This window comes from Mya arenaria, chromosome 17, assembly GCF_026914265.1.
Source record: "Mya arenaria isolate MELC-2E11 chromosome 17, ASM2691426v1".
NCBI classification, from domain to species: domain Eukaryota; kingdom Metazoa; phylum Mollusca; class Bivalvia; order Myida; family Myidae; genus Mya; species Mya arenaria.
In genome coordinates, this window is record NC_069138.1 from 47588418 (window position 1) to 47607335 (window position 18918).

The 18918-nt window shown below is 35.1% G+C and overlaps 2 protein-coding genes across 2 annotated transcripts in view; one reads left to right on the top strand and one right to left on the bottom strand.

Annotated features, from left to right (window-relative positions):
- LOC128223769 (uncharacterized) overlaps window positions 1-18918 on the bottom strand; it is a 34685-nt gene that overhangs the window by 13823 nt on the left and 1944 nt on the right. The window lies entirely within an intron of this gene.
- LOC128223768 (protein suppressor of hairy wing-like) lies at window positions 257-18460 on the top strand. Its single transcript, XM_052933140.1, has 6 exons — window positions 257-283; window positions 2650-2787; window positions 4334-4493; window positions 5115-5189; window positions 10856-12944; window positions 13801-18460. Exons 2-6 carry the CDS (start codon window positions 2686-2688, stop codon window positions 14189-14191), a joined length of 2817 nt encoding a protein of 938 aa, XP_052789100.1. The 5' UTR covers window positions 257-283; window positions 2650-2685; the 3' UTR covers window positions 14192-18460.

An 18918-nucleotide genomic window follows, 5' to 3' on the forward strand; every position in this document is an offset into this window, starting at 1 on the left:
GGCTCAGCTTCATGTACAGTACAGTACTGCACGGTAGTGTCCGCAGCTTATTTTTTTCGCACAGCCGAGAAGTGGTCGAGCTAGCGTTTAGTAGGCGTGTAACAAAGACCATATTTTGTTAATCAGCAAACAAAACCATTGCAAATAATATTAATATTATATGGTGAATCCATCATCATGTCCACAGAGTGGCTAGGACCAGACTGTTTCGTCCGGGTTGAACAATTCGTTAAAAAAATTACCATATCACATAGTTCCGGAAGTTCCGGTGGGTAGGGAAAAGGTAAAACAGAGAATTTTACATCTAATATTACTTAATTCTTTATGTTTGTCAGTCAAAATCTCAACCATAGTTCACGATTTGTTGTTTTTCTTTCATTTGGCTGAATGTCAACAACAGATCCGAACTATTGCGGTGTATGGCTACCCCTGATCTTCCGTACCCAAATTATGTCGTCCCACTGCTAGTCCGGGCAAGTGAAAAATGCTGCCAGGCAGCAAGCATGCAAAATAAGATCAGGTGTATATAATTCAAAATTTGCGATAAAGACCATTCAACGTAAGTAACCTGCTCTTATTTCCAGGGGCTTTCGTTTTGTCATTGCTGAATTGCACTATCTCTAATATTAAATTAGCTAAAGAACTTCAGCGAACACGTTATATATTACCTTTTTGGATGTGTTTGCTGAAGAGAACGCCGTATCCAAACCCTACCAGAATTTGTGACATTTTTATGTCACGCTGTTATTTCACTTGTATGCATTGTACAGACAAAATAGCTGTATCCTTAGGTTAATGAAGTAAAATGTAGTTCACAAACTCATTTTCAAAACCAAAAAACGCTTTAAAGATAGTTGATTTCGCATTTTAATAATTCCTATTACAAGCATTCCTAGGTCATAGTTGTGTTCAAATTTATTCATGTGACACCAAGATTTTCAGAAAATACCCATGTGACCTAGTGTTTATTTTGCTGTTAATTTTTTTTCTATTTCGAATAATTAATAAATAACTAATAACAAATTTGGAATAAATAAATTGGTTTTACTTATCAAAAGGTATTTACAGCCTTACTGCAATTGGATTCAACTAAATGAACAATGTGAATCCGATGCTATAAATAGAATCCATCGACGTCATCATGGTCATGTGATTGCATTGCATCATCACACTCAATTGATTCTGGTTGACTTTACTATGGGGGTTACGCCATAACTTTAATGTGTTGTAAACATCAAAAAAAAATAAAAATCAACATTAAAGTTATGGAAGCCAGAACTAATATCAAATAGGCAATAAGATTCTAAATATATAAATATTCCCTGTTCTAGTACCTCCATCATTTGTTTTATGTTGTATGGCATAGAAAATAATCCAAATCTTAAAACTTACAGAAACAATGTGTGTGAGGATTCCAAAGAATTATGATAATTTATCCCAGCTCTGATATCAATTACATCCTCTGGTTTTTAATGTGGACAATGTAATTTCAAAAACTAATTATTCTATGAGTGAATATGTTACATACATTGCACCAACACATGTGCAGTACATGAGTGTTTAAACAATTATTTGTAATTGTAAAAGTGTGATATATTATTGTGTCCAGTAAGCGCAGTAGTTCTCATTAAGGCAACCTGGGTTCAATTCCTGGCCTGGGTGCATATGAGTTTGGTTGGTGGTAACCAAGCTGAGCAAGTGGGTTTTATTCGGGTTCTCCGAGTTTTCCCCACTACATAAGAAAACACTCTAGGGCAACATCGTGCCAACAAGAGTGATTTAGTTAAAGTTAATTTGACTTTCTTCACAATTATTGTAAAATGAATAAAATTTTAAATAACCTGTTTACGATTCTGTAGACAAGGTGATGTATTTTTCTGTATACTTGAGAAAAAATTCTCAAATATTTTCAAGCGTACAATAGAACAAATTCCACTCAATATTTATTTGAAAACAATGATCAATGTTGCTTTATAAAACATGTCTACTCAACGTATTCTATGCTTATAATAATACAAATCATAAATATATAAACAATATATGATAATACTCACACATGCACGCAGAAAATTTAGGCATCTGTTTAAAGTTTAAGGGCTAGTTGGCATTTTCACTTAATACTCCAATATCCTTCATTCTTTTCACTTCATACTGCATACATTTGTTCATGACTGTTGAAGAGTAAGGTTAGAATAACTCTATATTATCCAAGTACAAATTATGGCCCCTTATTGACTTTTTTTGATATCCTGCACCCTGCTGCCTTTTTACAATGCCCCCTGTGCTTTTTTGTTCGACAGAGCTGCTTTTGATGATTATAAACACTTTTTGATATTTATGGACATATTGGTTAAGTTTTCCTATGTTAATGAAAATAAAAAGCAATGTGATATTGGAGATAGTGTTACTTAACTGTTACTGAGGTGTTTATCATAGGTACATGGGAGACGACTCTCCTCAGTTTTACTAGTACTTAACATAAACAGAGCTCTTTGGGTTACTCTGCACTACCCTTCAAAGGCAAGTGTTTGGCAAGGTTGCAATCGGTACTAGTTCTATATATATTTTATTATTGGTTATACACAGCCAGGGTTTGAACTGCCTGATCTCCCCCTGTTTATTCATAGTTTTGCTTTGTTCTACTTTCAGAATGTTTGTTTAAGATGAAGACAGACTTACCAAAAGATGGGAGAATTATTAAGAACACACATCGACCAGCTTTGTAGCAGCAACAGTGATTACAGAGTCTCTCTCAATGTTCTCATTAAATATGAGATTCAGTGTTTGGTACTAAGATTTGTTCCTATATTAGTCATTTATTAGGCATTTTCTTCATCTGTAAACTTATATTATTTTAATACACTGAATTGTGCAGTTTAATGATTATATGGATGGTGATGTGGTTTACACTGACTTGTGCAGTTTAATGGATGGTGATGTGGTTGTCATATCAAACTCATGATAAGAGGCAGGGCTTTTTCTGCCCAGTTTGGGAAAAGACCTTAGACATTTTGGGAAAATTTGCAACGCGAAAATGCTGTAATTGGAAAAAAAATCAGTTCAAAGAACCACAGAGTAAAGAACAACAGAGTGGGGAGGGGATTATAGGAATGTACTTTGTCCGTCTGTCTGTCTGTCCGCACACACGAATGGGTATATATTGGGTACTAATTCCTTCATTACTTATAGAAGATCAATTTGTTAGGTAGCCCTTGTTGGGTAGGGTTAGTTAGGGTTAGTAGGGCTTTAGTGGGTATATTATTATAATGGGAGTAATGGTAAAGTACCTAACAAAGGTTGATATGTGAGAACGTCCGTCTGTCCGTAACAAATCGTGTCCGGGCTATAACATACTTATGTATTGATGGATTACCATATTACTTGGTACAAATGTTGTCCTCATTGAGACAATGTGCAGTGACCTTGACCCGGGTCCATACCTCAAAGGTCAAGGTCACATGAGACATCTAAATGTCAAGAATACACATGCTCGTGTCCACGCTATAACTTACTTATTCATTGATGGATAACCATATTAGTTTATTGAAAATACTTAAGGCTTGCTATTTCATCGATGTTTATATAAATCAAGGACTCATTTTCCTTCACTTTTTTTAGCCATAATTACCTTGCCATTGATCTTACCTACACTTCACACAATATGAATCACTTTAACAAATACCCTTTTATAATATGTTTATGTATCCAAGAATAATTAGGTTACCGATCAAACAACTTGTATTTCCTATATTCCCACTCTTGACCAGTGGTTGTGTACAATTTTGGTCAGATTCAACATACCAGTCAGTTTGCGAGAAAAAACAAAATATACTAAAATACAACGGCGGGGGAAATATAGCCGTCCTTTGGACTGCTTTGTATTTTGCTTTGGGAATGGGTCCGATAGTCGGACCCATGGGTACTATAGAAAAAGCCTTGCGAGGTACCGTACTTGGTATAATTCTCAATGAGATCTTTGTTGATTGTTATCATTGGTAATAATAACCTAGGGACGATAAATCATTGGTAATCATATCATGACATGTATCGGCTGATTCTTGAATTGTGAACAATTTATACTTGATCACTTGTGGCCATTGAGGGTATGAATATGACAATGATCAGTGTTTACACATAAAAATGTCTATAAGTCTTATCATTATGTACCTGACCAGGCTTCCTTCCATGATTAACACTGTTAGAAAACGGGTCATTTTATGGTTTCTCAAGTAAATTAAATGTTCACAATTTTTGTAATGCTGTATGGTTTGATGGATAAGAAATAATAGTAATATCAATGAGATTTATAAACTAATGAAATTCATATTTCTAGCTGGAGCGGTTATCGCGGACGGGTGAGGAGGCTGTTGTCATAACAACGAGTGAGGACCCTGGTTGCCCTGGATACCTGGGGAGTGTAAAGGGAGAGAGGTTTATACAAGATAACAAGGATCTCACACTACTACATTCACAGCTTGTACAGTACTGCAGGGGTAGGACTTACTTTATACTGGTTTTGCTCACCTTAGATAGTTATTGTAAATCAAATCATAGAAATAATGACACTAAATTGTGAACTCCTTCTGGAGTTGTAAATGGGGCCAAAACATCAGCCACATTTTAGAAAAAAGCAACTGCATTTAAAACATTTTGTTTTAAGAAAAAAGATGTTTTATTTAAATGAACAGTATCCATGTATGGGTATGAGTCACATTGACTACTCGTATATAGTACATGGCGAAAAAAAAGAGAAATGTTTTAATCTACAGAAAAAAATCCATTTAGTGCTCATATTTGTAGACTATTTAGCTGACATTGTTATTGAGCATTGGGTTAAAATGACCAAGTGTATTTTATTTGCAGCAAGTTTGTTGTTGGTTTTTGAAGAAAATAAGTAAATATGAACAAAGTGATGCTGTCAAAATGCTAAGTTTTGTAAGGCCTATAATTCTGGCCTCAAAAATTAAAGAGTTATCACCCTTTGAACTACTGGTACTGTGAAAAACAGACAGGAATTGCTTGTGATGCTTAGTTCCACTAAATAATGCTTTACAATAGCAGATTATATATTAGGTTTTTATGCCAGGTAATAAGCTAAATGTGTACAATTGTAGATGATGAACCTCTTAAGATAGAAAGTTCTGAGAATGCCGCAACGGATGATGTGCAACCAATGGCTGTGGAGAATGGTAAATTCCTTCAGTTTTGTTTGTCTGAGTCCACCAAAAAACTAATTGGAAAGCATTTAAAAGACAAATGTCATAGTTTGATAACTTATGTCTGAAAGTAAACACTTCCTTTCAAAGTTTGGCTTCAAATGATTAGGTAAATAGCACTGGTATAATTTATATCCCCGAGATTCCTATTCACCGTGGGCAATGAGCTGGTTGAGATTTCAAGATCACTAGTTAGAAAACAAGTAAGGGACATAAAAATGTGAAATTAGAGCAAATTTTTTCACTAATTTTTCATTTATAAACTGATCACGTTAGTCCTTCATTTCTAACTTGTGGTCTTGATCTCTTTCCAGGACCTGACTGGCCTGGGATTGGTCATGTGACCTTATCTCCTAGTAACAAACAACATGTGACACAGTTGCTTAGTAACACAGATCAGTTGTCTAGCAACCAAGAGCATGTGACACAGTCAGAAAGCAAATTGCCTAGCAACCAAATACATATGATAGATATGCCTAACAACAAGGCTCAGTTGTCTAGCAACCAAATACATGTGACAGATTTGTCTAACAACACTGCACAATTGTTTACCAAACAACAGCATGAAACAGACTTACCAAAGAACTCTGAAAGTATGCAGTATAATGATACAACATTGCAAGGGAATTTACTGACAGCAGAAAACAGACTATTTTCTAAACATGAATCATCAAGATGTTTGATACAGGATGATGTCATTGATTTAAGTGGCCAACACTCAAAGGATGAGACCTTAAGTCGAAAGGTCAATTTACCATGTTCTAATGGTGCAGAATGGTGGAGAAGGGACCCTTTTAGAAGAAAGATACCTAGGAGAGAGTCAGAATCTCTCAACACGGCAGAAGATTCTTCAGAAAGACAAAGAAGCAACGACTTGACAGAAAAAATTCCAGAACATTTTGTTAAAGTGAATAGCCAATCTGAAATATTCAAATGGGTTAATGAATCAAATAATATGACCGGTTTAGACCGAGACAAAGAAAAAGAATATTGCTCAAAATCTACAAAAACTTCAAGTGATGAAAGTTTTTCAACTTCAACAGCTAGTAGAGCAGAAGAAACTATAAGCTTTTGTGAATACATGAAACAGGCTGTCATTGCTAAGATGTTTGGATGCCCATATCAGGGTAAAATAGTTACAGACGATTTTAATAATTTCATGGGGAATAAACAACGAAGGTCGAACAATACTTTAGCAAGAGAACCATCATATATGGGTGGTTTAAAATATGAGACAGAAGAAGCTTTGGATTTTACTATTTCAAAAGAGAAACGGGTAGAAAATAAAACTAACTTGCCATCCAATACTGTGTCGCATGATTCAGCATTGGATGAACTGAAATCGTATGAACCAGATGAAAGTGATTCTGTACAGTCCGGGTATTCAGAAATGAAACATTGGAAAGATGGGGATCTACCGAGTATACCAAGTCAAGAAATTGGCGACGATGATATGTGCTCAAGAGAAACCAAGAGGGTGGTCAGAGACTTCTTAATGTCAGGAAGCATGGTGATGTTTCCCAGCACGGAAATAAAGACAGAACCAGCTGAGGATGGAGAACAAAAGATGTGGGCAAGGTCAAGGCTCTTGAGGCAAACAGATATTCCCAGTTGTCCATTGCAGTTGAAGTTCACTTGCAAAGTCTGTGGTGAAGTTTTCAAAAATCGTCAATTTCGGGACTTGCATGTAAAGCTGCACGAAAGCTCGCAGAATTTTAATTGTAGAGTTTGTGGAGCTGGGTTTGATAAAGAAGATGAATTTAGACATCATCAAGAGCTGCATAGTGAGGCTCAGCTGGTCTGTGAAAACTGTGGGTATCGATGTGATCGGGAATTCAGAATGAGAGCCCATAGAGAGATCTGTGGAAAACCAACCAAGGTCTTTAAGTGTCCTTTCTGTTCAAAACCATTTGCAGCAAAGCGCTACATGAATATACACATGAAGTCACACGATGAGACAAATATTAACCAGTGTCCCTACTGCCCTAATGTTTACCCATTGAAAAACTCACTTCTCAAACATGTGAAGAAAAAGCATGGAGTTTCACGATTACCGATAGATCCTAGTTTTTCCATGGATCCAAGGAACTTTCCATATAGTTAATGCATGTTTTAAAAAGTGTGATAATTGTTATGTTTGAAGTTACTTGGATTTGTTACATATGTTTTTGCCATCGAGGGTAAAAGTTCATTTATGTGTTAAGTTTAAAGAGTAATTGGACCTTTTATTTTGTTACTTATTGTAATCATTATTCCATAGTTTTCCCAAGTAGATGATATAGTTAGAATGTAAACAGTTTATATGAGTTGTTTTATTTTCAAAAAGAAGAAAATTACTAGTTATAGAAAGATACAGTGTTGTTTAAGCAGTATATCCAGAACATTAATAAGGTATCAGTTGACTTTACTACTGTAATTACACAACATTAACATTATGTCTTAAATGAATTCTTGTTTTTGTAGCCATTTGGCTTCCTGCTAAATTCTGCATTCATTATTTTAATCGGTCTTTCCAAGAATCTGATGGGGCTTATAGATTTGCAAATGTCCGTTTAGTGGAGATCAGTATGTAATACATCAGCAGTTTTATCAAAATGTCGGAACAATAGTTTGATAACAGTTTGATGTAAAACCAAAAAAAATCAGTGATATATTGCGTTTGACCAGTGGATGTGAGTGGAGTTTTGGGTCAGTGAGTCAAGGTCATAGCTAACTTTTTGAAAAGGTTTGTTAGCTGATGCCTAAATTTCGTCTAGCAAATGTTTCCTACAAATCGGCTCTCAGGGGGCATTACATTTTTCAAACATCTCTTGTTATAAGTATATTTAATTAGCCATCTTATTGGCAACAAATTAATGAAAAGCTTTAAGTAATAACTTCAACAACGAAATTTTATAAGCTATTGCTTCTTTATAGCTGAGGTATTGTCTGTATTGATGTTCTAGTTGTTGAAATCCACATGCAAACCTTACTTAACCTTGGTTGTTACACAATTTCCAAGAGATTCAAATGAAACTGGTTGATATGAGAAACGATATGCTCATGCATAGCAAGGGCCAAAACTCTGGCTTTTATAACTGTTGAGATATGCCCCTTGTTTAACTAAAAATGACAACAGACAAGCTTTAGCGTTCACTCCATGGAGCTCTTGTTTATGATTATACTACTATATCGATAGCCTCACTTCAAAATGCCGAATCTGAATTTTTCTATTTTCTCTCACAGAGAAGAAAAAATGCAGACCTTCAGAAATTGTAACTACAAAAATTGTAACTTCTGCATTTTGTAAAAAAAAGTGTGATCAAATTACTAAGATTAAATACTATAAAGCGTTGCTACTGAAAACATGGGATTTTGTAGATTTTAGATATAGAAGTGAGGCCATCGATATGTTTATTGGGGATTAGATTTTATGCTTTACACTTGCAATGTTTTACTCTTGCCTTCTAAGCTTTAAATAATCACTGGTTTACTAGTTTTAGTTAATATTTATGCATTTAGTTTAGCTCATTTGATAAACATATTAATGTTGATGTACAATGCATCTCTTGAATATAAAATATGATTTTAAATATTACAATGTTATTAAGGTTATACCAAATTGATTCTATGTTAAGCATCAGGTGTCTGTTTCAAAACCTTTTTGTCTGGCTGGAACAACATAATATGGGGTTCATTCCCTTTACAACAACTGAACCTAATTTTTGTTGATTTCATGCACTTTTTACAAGTAACACAGCCGCAAGTGGGAGTTATATATTTTCTGATGTCACTAGTACAGTAAATTTGATATTTCACCAAATTTTCAGTTTCTTTTATGCTCAAATTTCAGAAAAATGCTATTTGGTGTTAACTGGATTTTTTGATTAACTCGATTTTAATTTATTCAGCTTCAAATAGTATACCTCATGTTATATTTATCAAGCAATGCATGAACCAGAATCTGTAAGAGCATTAAAAATAACACCACTGAAAAAACATATTTCACCGAAAAGCTGAAAAATAAAGACTTTATATAAATTAACATGTCCATGTGCAACTAAAAATTGAACTTTTGTTTGTATATGATATATTTCTTGCCACATTTCATTTACAATTTGAATTATAAAGCTTTTTGTGCTTAGTTGTGATTTTTGTTAAATGTCTTCTTAGATTTTGAGGGCTGAAAACCTTACTGACCGATGGCAGTAAACATAGAATACATTTGGCATGACCATTTTTTTCCATCATTATTCCACATTAGTTAAGTGTTTGTCAACGCTGTTTTGTTAATGTTGAACTAGAGAAATAAAGTGCTGAAAATATATCTTACTATTAAACATTACACTCAAGATATAAAACACAGTGACACCTACCTGTGAATGATCACAACTGATCATGACATAAAGTCATGGTTAGAAACCACATGTCACATTGCATCACAGGCTTCTGCATCCATCTTCACTAACGTGGCAAGTCTCATACATAGATTACAGATGATTGTGAATAAGGGCCTTGAACAGTTTGTTAAACACATTGAGAACCCAGTGATCAGGTTTGTGCACATCTGAATCATTAACCCTTACCCTGTTCTGGGTACCCATTATTTCTTAAATCCGTCAACAAGCTGCATTGTTTGAATGTATTAGTTGCACAAAACTGGCCTTGGAACTCTCAATTTGCAAAAGACCCATGGACACATTTAAGCAGATGTAAAAAAATATATCACTGATAAACAAAAGATATACATGCATATATAACCATAACATTAAATTAACTTGATATGGAATGAAATGGTTTGTCCAACAAGGCAACAGGCAGAACCAATGTTTCAATCTCATAAGTTTTAAGGTCAAGATCACACTACTAGATAGAGAGTTTTAACCTAGCATTTAGTAGCTGCTGCATGTCTTTAAGACCTGGTGAAGGATATTGTCAGAATCTTGATAACATTTTCCATGAAACGTCACGGTTTAACTCTAAATAAGACTTGCATTTCTTATCTGCTACGTTCCACAGGCTTTCAAGTTTGAAGGTCAATATATCACACTACTTAGTGACTACAGTACTCGATTAACAGTTTTAACCTCGTATTTAGTGGCTGCCCCATACCTTGTGAAAGATATTGTTGGAATCTGAGTCACATGTTCAATTAAAGATCAAGGTTATGTGCAGAACTTGTGTTAAGACTTGCATTTTCATGTCTGCTACATAGCTTCTATTGCTTTTGAAGGATATTTAAAACTGAGTCCTATGTTCAAATGATGAAATTGACCTGTAGAAATTTAGTTTGAGCTATCCCGGCTTAAAGACAAATATCCATGTTGTTACAAGGAATTATGACAGTCACATAAACTAGCCATATTTCACCCATCACTGAGGCTAAGGGATAGTGGTCTTTAAGGTTCAAGATTTAAAACTTATTTTTACTCTATCTTCAAAGTAAACTTGTTAAAACATTTTAGTTTTGGTAAACTTTTCATATAAAGGATGAATTTACATATAGGATCTCTGAAATAATTCACTCAATGAATAAATGTAGGTTGATATTATAAACTTGTATAAACAGTAACATAATGAAATTGTTCGCCATGTTATCACCATACTGAACAAGCATGAAATGTTAATTCATCTTAATTGTTTAAATTCTTGTTTCTCAGGTGATGATGAGATGCCGATTCTGCAAAGAGAGGCGACTCCGACGTCATCTGACTCTGAAGACCCCATGCCCCTACCACTGTCCAACCTTGCAGACCCTGACCAACCTGTACAGCCCCGACCTGCCAAGAGGCCTCGCATTGGCCCGGCCTTTACGAAGAGGGATGGCGGTAGATACTTCGAAAAGGCGGTCACTAATCTTGACCGAAAAAATGCGCTCAAACAAGCAAAGTCTCCTGTGAAACCTGCAAATGTGGCTGGTTCAGACTCTGAGAATGCTCAAAGCAGTTCTAAGCCAGAGGCTGTGTGTAAATTGATGATGCCAGATGATTCTATAAAGAAGGAAGAGACAATATCGCCCAAGATTATCACCTTACAGAGGATTGTAGAAAGTGAGCGGAGGCGCCGATCTGTTGAGAGATTGATAAAGAAAGAGCCGCAGTCCCCTTCCTCCGGTGTTCCTAGTCCCTCACTAACTGTTGAAGAAATTGCCAAAAACATTAAGAAAGAACCAATATCTCTTGACGCCTCACCAGCTTTTGAAAGTTTGGTAGGTAGTAGTAAAGCACAGGATGTGAAGACTACCCCGTCCGTGTCCATGAATGTGGCCTTACCACTTGCTCAAATTCCTCAGCATTCCCGCCCAAAGCTCATACTTACTCTCCAAAATGCCAAACCCACCAGTAAAGTTCATGGTGTAGTTGACCTTAATGCTAATAGGAAAACATCATTGATAACATCTACTCCAATTATGAAATTACAGTCCAGAGGAGTAGCGGGCACAAAGGCAAAGTCTCTTGTCCTGACGATCACTACATGTTACATATGCAGACAGGAGTTTTCTTCCTATGAATTGCTCAAAGCTCACATTAAAACTCATTCTGAGAAAGACAAACTGGAAGCTGAAGGTGTTAAGTCAGGGGGAAATCATGAAAAAGTGTCTTGTGGCCTCTGTGGTCTACAATGTGCAAAAAAGGACATGAATGAACATTTTAAAACTCATGGTATAGAACTCGACATGGTCAAAGAGGACAGCGCGGCTGGTGAAGACAGTCTTATGGGAAACGAATCTATTACCAATGAAGAAGATTTATTCAATTTGTCACAAGTACCTGTAGATGATATGTCTGCAAGCAATAGTCAAATATATGCTGATGAAAATGATGACAGCAATGGATTTAGCCAGCAGTTAAGCTCGGGAAATATAGCTTGTGGTGTCTGTAATGCGGAAATTGCCCCGGCAAAACTAGCGAACCATGTTGATAACCACAACAGAAAGGCAGATAGACTTGACGTAGATGACTTTTATGATACTGAAAACAGCGCTTGTGTTAATGACGAAGGTAAACCTGTTATGAACACTTCCGGAATTCAAATTGTGAATAAAATTTACAAGTGCAAGAAATGCGCGTATAAAACAGATCGTGGCTCCAGAGTGAAAGAACACTGTAGAACTTGTTATCACACGGATTCGCTATATGGTTGTAAACTATGTGGAAAGGCTTACAGAATCAAAAGAAACATGATTCGCCACATGAAATCACACTCAGAAACAGATGAATGGTCAATGACACCTGATGGAGCTAGTGGGAGTAAGAAATTCAGGTGTGAGAAATGTTACTATGAGACGTCACGTCCTTCAAGGTTCAAAGAGCACCTACAGCTGTGCGGAGTTACCAACGAGCAATATGAGTGCCCTGTTTGTGGCAAACAGTTTAAGGTCAGGCGATACCTGAATAAACATATGAAGCGTCACATTTCTGGAGACCAGTACATGTGCATAATTTGTAACTACAAAAATCACACTCCGCAGGCTATTAAAGAGCATGTATTTGCCTTACACAAGGATGAAACCCATGTACAGGGGAAATTCTTCTGCATGTATTGCCACTCCCAGTTTCAGACTAACACAGAGGTCTTAAACCACCAAACCAGTGGCCTATGTCCAAAAAGTGGGGTAGGAAGCACTAAATGTCAATTCTGCGAGAAGGAATTCGCTGATCATGAAGCAGTTAAGAATCACATCAGCTCAGGGGCATGTTTGAAGATGAAGGATGTTAAAGCTGAACCTACTTCAAGAGATACTGACTGGTAATATATTGTTCTTAGCTTGACTATCTAAAGAATGAGAAGAGCTATACTACTCACCCTATCCTCGGTGTCACACCTTGGTTAAGGTTTTGCATGTAAGCATCTTTAAGTTGTTTTCTCATCAAATTATCATGTATTACATTGAAAGTTTAGATTTATGTTACTAACTATTCAACCTACTTAATTTATGAAGTAAGATAACAATATTTTGAATACAATGCAAATTATCATTTATGGGCTTTTATTATGTGACATCTGGTTACGGTTTTGCATGTAAGCACACAAAGGTTAAAAACCCAGTAACTATTGATGTATTGCATTGAGACTTTATACAACTGTTCTCCATCACCTACTTACGTAACCAAGTTAGATAACTATTTTGCATAAAACGCTGATAATGGCCCTTTATTATTCAACTTAGAAATTCTGGTTTAGGTTTTGCATTTAAGCACATCTAAAACTCAGCAACTACTTGATGTGTTGCATTGCATTATGCAAATTTTGCCCCTTAATTATTTTACTTAAAAATGTTGGTTAAGGCTTTGCAATGCAATCTACTAATACTACAGTGATCCATGCAAGTTCTATCAAAACTTTGCAGGTTTTTTTTAATTTAAAAGCTGTGGAATAGTTGTTCATGCTTTTTTGTGACAGACAGATCTTGTTTAATATTTTTCTACATATTCCTCCCTCTTATCTGCTGATTGTTTATACCACTGAAGGGAGGCATCATGTAGTAAATGGACTCTCTTGATCTGATAAATAGTCAATGATTATATTCAAGTTCAATCAATTGTTTTTACAATCCATACCTATATAGGAATAATATGTAATACATGGTGTTCCCAATTTTCAGGGTAATAAGCGCTCCAAACGGTACCACAGTGGAAGTGAAGAGATCACCAAGAATCCGTGCAAAACTTGCAGCGAAGTCTCAAGATGGAGAAAGTGTGGTAAAAGCTGAAGATATTGATGATGAGGATCACGAGAATGACGATGATGAAGAGAATGGTGAAGTGAACGATTTTGTTACTCAAAAAAAGGTTGGCCATGAAGATGATTTGGAAAAGCAAAAGAGTAGCGATGTTGAGGATGCAGCTGAAAATGATATGCCAGAGGAAGGCTTGAGTAAAATTGTAGGTGATGATGAGGGAGAGAACACTATGGAAGGTGGGCAAGAAACTGGGGATGCACTGGAGAAGGATTCACAACATAAAACTGGTAAAGCGGAAATGGACTGTGAATAGATGTGTCACATTGGGCCAATTGTTCAGAACCTTAAGAGTTAACAAAGTTATCAACGTCATTGTTGTTAACTTTTAAATCTTTACTTCTCTAGATGTTTCATGGACAAACTTGTCATCTTCAGAACTTCTTACAAATTTTGAGATGTCTGGTTCGACTGTGCTGGTTTTATTGAGTATATGAGCACATCATAAAATATATTGCCTTTAAAAGTTTATAATGTTGTTTACTGTTACAAAATTCAGAACAATCAACCCATAGCTGGCATACAATTGTAAGCTACTTCCGGTTGTTGACAGAAGATGAGCAGCTGTATAAACAGTCAATAATTTTGTTACTTTAAATGTGCATTTTGTAATTGTAAAAAGAAACCTATACATTTATGTACATATAAGTTAAAAACAGCAGCCTGTTGTATAAAAACTGCCTCATTCCTTGGTTTGGTTCAAGTTGGCCCATTGATTGGTCAGCATTTATCCAATAATTATTGTTGACCAATTAAATTGCTTTAATTTTCGAACTAGCCAAAAGATGACCTGTGGATAACTTAACCAGTTTTACACAATTGGCTGCTGTTGTTGTTAAAAGTACCTTAGAACACTACATCATATTCACAGAAATGCTATCGGTTATAATATAAACCAAATATGCAATTATTCTCCCTTCAAATAAAAATTCTTCAGTAAAATTTGTGCATTGATCCGTTGATATTTATAAGATGACACAAACTTGTAGATTGTATTTCACAACAATTAAGTTGTGTCGGGAGAATACATAACATAGACCTATGATGTACATGCAGTGTTTTCACAATTTAGAATCTTAAATTTTTTTGTCGCAATGAGTTCAGGTTTGGAAAATGAAATGCTAGTGAAAACCTGAAGCTGTATTGTAGATAATGTTCTCATTTTATTAAGGTTGTTTGATGCTGTGTATATATAAAATGAATTTTGTTAGTTGATTGGTTGCATTGATATCATAATTATTGGGGGTTAGGGATTTTGTTATCATTTTGAATTAGGTTTGGATGTGTTTAAATGTATAATAACTATATGGGATCATGTGATGTGTCTCCAATATGGTCAATCTTGCATCTGCTTAGGCCAAAAAGATGTTTTTGTATGGATAGGGTTATATCTTGTCCAAAAACAGGTGTGGTAAGAAGGCTTTTTTTATTAGGGTTTATGTAAGAACATAATTGACATCATTGGGGAATGGCGTTAAAGTTATCTTCAGTATTAAGTTTATAAAACTACATATATACACACCAACCCCAAAAAAGCAATATGGTCGGCGCCTTTTTCATAGGATGGGTTAACCCAAAGTATTTTTAGGCCTAATTGATAAAAAGGGATTTGATCTAGGGGTTATAGTCACTTATTTCACCTGAATATGTAGGATGATGAAGCCCAGTGTTCGGCCAAGGTAACGGTCTGATAATAAGAGTAAACATAGAAGAGAATCATGGCGCAATTTTTCAATCTATCCTACGATATATTCTTTGTGAATTTTGGATGCCTGGTGGTACTATTTTTGTAACTAGGGAAATGGTTTTGTGTGCATGAAAATGTAAAATATTAGAGCAAAAAGGGTTTTTCGACATTCAAAGATTGTAAGATAGGTAATTTCGGTAAGATAGGTGTTTTCATGTTTGATTTCAGTTTGAATAAAGAGCAAATTTACAACCTGTAATAACTTGATTTTCTATATAAGTAATCAAATACCTTTCACATGGTACCAAAATAATGTGGGGTCATCAGGCATATCAATTTAACATAAAGGTTACTGGAACTATAAGATATCTAGCTCATATTTTTGTAGGCCAGATTTTTTGAGTTCCCCATAACTAGATCAAGTTCAGCACATTATTTTATTTTTATATGCCGTTCATAGACCGGGACTTACCGGTATTGTGGTTTCACCTTTGGCGGACAGGCAGGTGGACGTTACTTCTTAGCTTGTCTTATAGCCTATGCATCATTGTCTTTGATTTTTTTTGCTTTTACATAAGCCATAAATACAAAAAAATAACGTTTTAAGATATTCAAATGATTCCAAATACACATGTTGCAGAGCCTTCACACAATCATGGACAAAATTTCTGGCATAAAAGATGTTAAGTTATTCTGCTTTTTCGACTGAAAGGCAACAGAAAAGCAGTGACGTATGCTCAGAATATTCATGTTCTCTCTTCATTATGATCATACATGTTTTTGCGTGTTTTCCATTGTGTAAACAGTGTAAATAATAATATGTACAATTAGACAGAAATTGCTTAGTGCCATTTAGAATAACTAGAATGTACATACATGATAGTTTTAGATTTTTTGAATATGTAATTTTTGGACCAAAATTGTTATTTTACATTAACTATAATGTGCTGATTGTATTTCTGAAACATTGACAAGCTAATTTTGTGTCCATTCCCAGAATGTCCCAGTGAGCTAACCTTTATAAGATTGTTTTGAAGTTAAGTTCGATGCAAAGTGTGATTTACATATATTTTTTAAGGGTATAGTTATATTAATATTGTCACATGTAAGTAAATCCACATCTTTGTGTCCCCTGCAACATGGCAGAAACAGGGATTACTTTGTCATGTGTTGGCGGCAACAGGCTGTTGTATGACAACTTTTGAATGACTTGCTGATGTCTTCAAAGTTGGTATGCACATTGGTCATGGCCAGTATATAACCCATGTTGATTTGGGTTAGTAGGTCAAATATCAAGGTAATCTTCAAGCAGATGAGATGCGACACATTTGTTTTAGAAATGATGTAAGAACAGTACAGTAAACAATGCTGAAGTGTTCATACATTTTATAACAGTTCTACTAAATTGTTCATAATTTTAATTATCCAAAATACCTGCCAGTAGTTGGCGGTCTTTAATGTCTTGGGTATTTGTTAATACTTAATTAAAGCTAATACATAATATTACATTAATGTGCTTAAATGTATACCCATGCTTTGTTTTGTGCATAAAATTGCTTCATGAAAGCTGTGCCTTTGAAATGTTTGTGATATTTTTATCTATGTTAACTATTTACTAAATTCTTAAATTTTATGTTGGTGGGTATGAAGAAAGGTTGAATTATCCTCTATCACTTGAACTTATAGTTTAAGCCTGTGAGTGTACATGTGCAACTAGTAGGTATGAAGCATAATATGGAATAAGGGCAATTATTGTTTGATAACAAGTTCAAGTTTGTTCACATATAAAGGAGCTTTAGTTGATTATCTATGTTAAACACAAGAAATGAAATTGTAAATTTTAAGGTTCTGATTTTTAGCTGGTATGTTTTCCGAAGAAAAAGTATATTTTTTAACCTTGTTGTCAACGGCCTAGTGCAAAAGCTTGAACCCTTGCCTCAATCCAAAACCCTTTAGAGCTGCACTCTCACAGATTGACCATTTTAACAACTTTTTTATTTTTTGTCTTTGAAAGAGCAATTTTTTACATAAATATCTGCAAACCAATGATATAAGATTGCTGACAAAAAATCAGATCATAGATTTTCATATTTCCGTTAGAAAATTAATGTTTTATGGCTTAAACCGTTTCTAACGGGTAAAGAAAAATGCATCAAACATGAATTTTTGAACTTGACTATAAAAATCTGTGATCTTATATAACTGGTTTCCATGGATTTTCGCAAAAATTGGCTCGTTCCAAGACAAAAAAAATATAAAAAAGGTGTCAAAATCTTCAATCTGTGAGATTGCAGCTTTAAGATATTCGTATGAAACTTTATGTCAGAGACAATATACTCATTTACAGCAAGGCCCATAACTCTGGCTATAATAATTGTCCCATGTTTGACTGAAAAAACAACACGCAAGCGTTGGCTTTTGCTCTGCTGAGCTTTGGTTTATAGTTTGCGGTCAGTCCTCGATTGTAGAGATTACACACTGTTATCAGGGGAAATGAGAAAACACAATTATCTCACATAAATAATTCCATTTTTACTTGCATGCAGAAGTAAGGGTCAAGGACGAAACATGGTAAGGGTCAGGGACAAAGCATGGTAAGGGTCAAGGACGAAGCAGAGCTTGTTATATTTTTACATCTTTGTCTTTATAGTGTAAAATTACTTGTATCACCATTGACGTCCTGTATATATGTTTGAAAATTTTTAATCTTCAAAATTTGTGTTTCATAACAATGCATTCATTATTCACAAACTTAAATTTTATTGAAGACGGTTCCATGAATGAAATTTTCCAGTTGATTGTTGTTTCTATGCAGATTTAATAAACTATTTTTATCAGCTTGGTTTTTATTACTTTTGTGAATGAGGTTTCATCCTTATAAAATGTGATGTAAGCGATAAAATACAAAATCAGGTTAAAGCCTAATCTATTAAATTAGGCTTACGCCTCGGTTCACATTAAAGGCCAGGGTGCATGACACCAAATATCCTACCGGATAGCAATTAAGCCTATATGGCAGAGGAGGCGTGGTTAATCGGGTTAATGAGGTCTGCTCTGGTCAGCAGTTGTGATTGTAAACATTCACACATGGCTTGTGGTGTTTTATGTTTCTGAAAGAGTGGTACAGAAGAATCTTTCCATTGGTTTCTCATTTCAGATTAGATAAATAAAGTTTCATATACCATGACCAATACTTCCACGAATTGTGTTATAATAAGCCATTTGATAGCCTATATCACCCCAGATAACGGATGTTTCCCACCCTATGGCAGTAACATCCTAATACTATGATAGTA

Bases quoted from the DNA above. Each gene is read 5' to 3' on its own strand.
- LOC128223768 (XM_052933140.1), top strand. From the start codon at position 2,686: ATGGGAGAATTATTAAGAACACACATCGACCAGCTTTGTAGCAGCAAC. The intron at 2,788-4,333 runs GTACTAAGATTT...TCATATTTCTAG, and splicing joins AATATGAGATTCAGTGTTTG to CTGGAGCGGTTATCGCGGAC. The intron at 4,494-5,114 runs GTAGGACTTACT...GTACAATTGTAG, and splicing joins GCTTGTACAGTACTGCAGGG to ATGATGAACCTCTTAAGATA.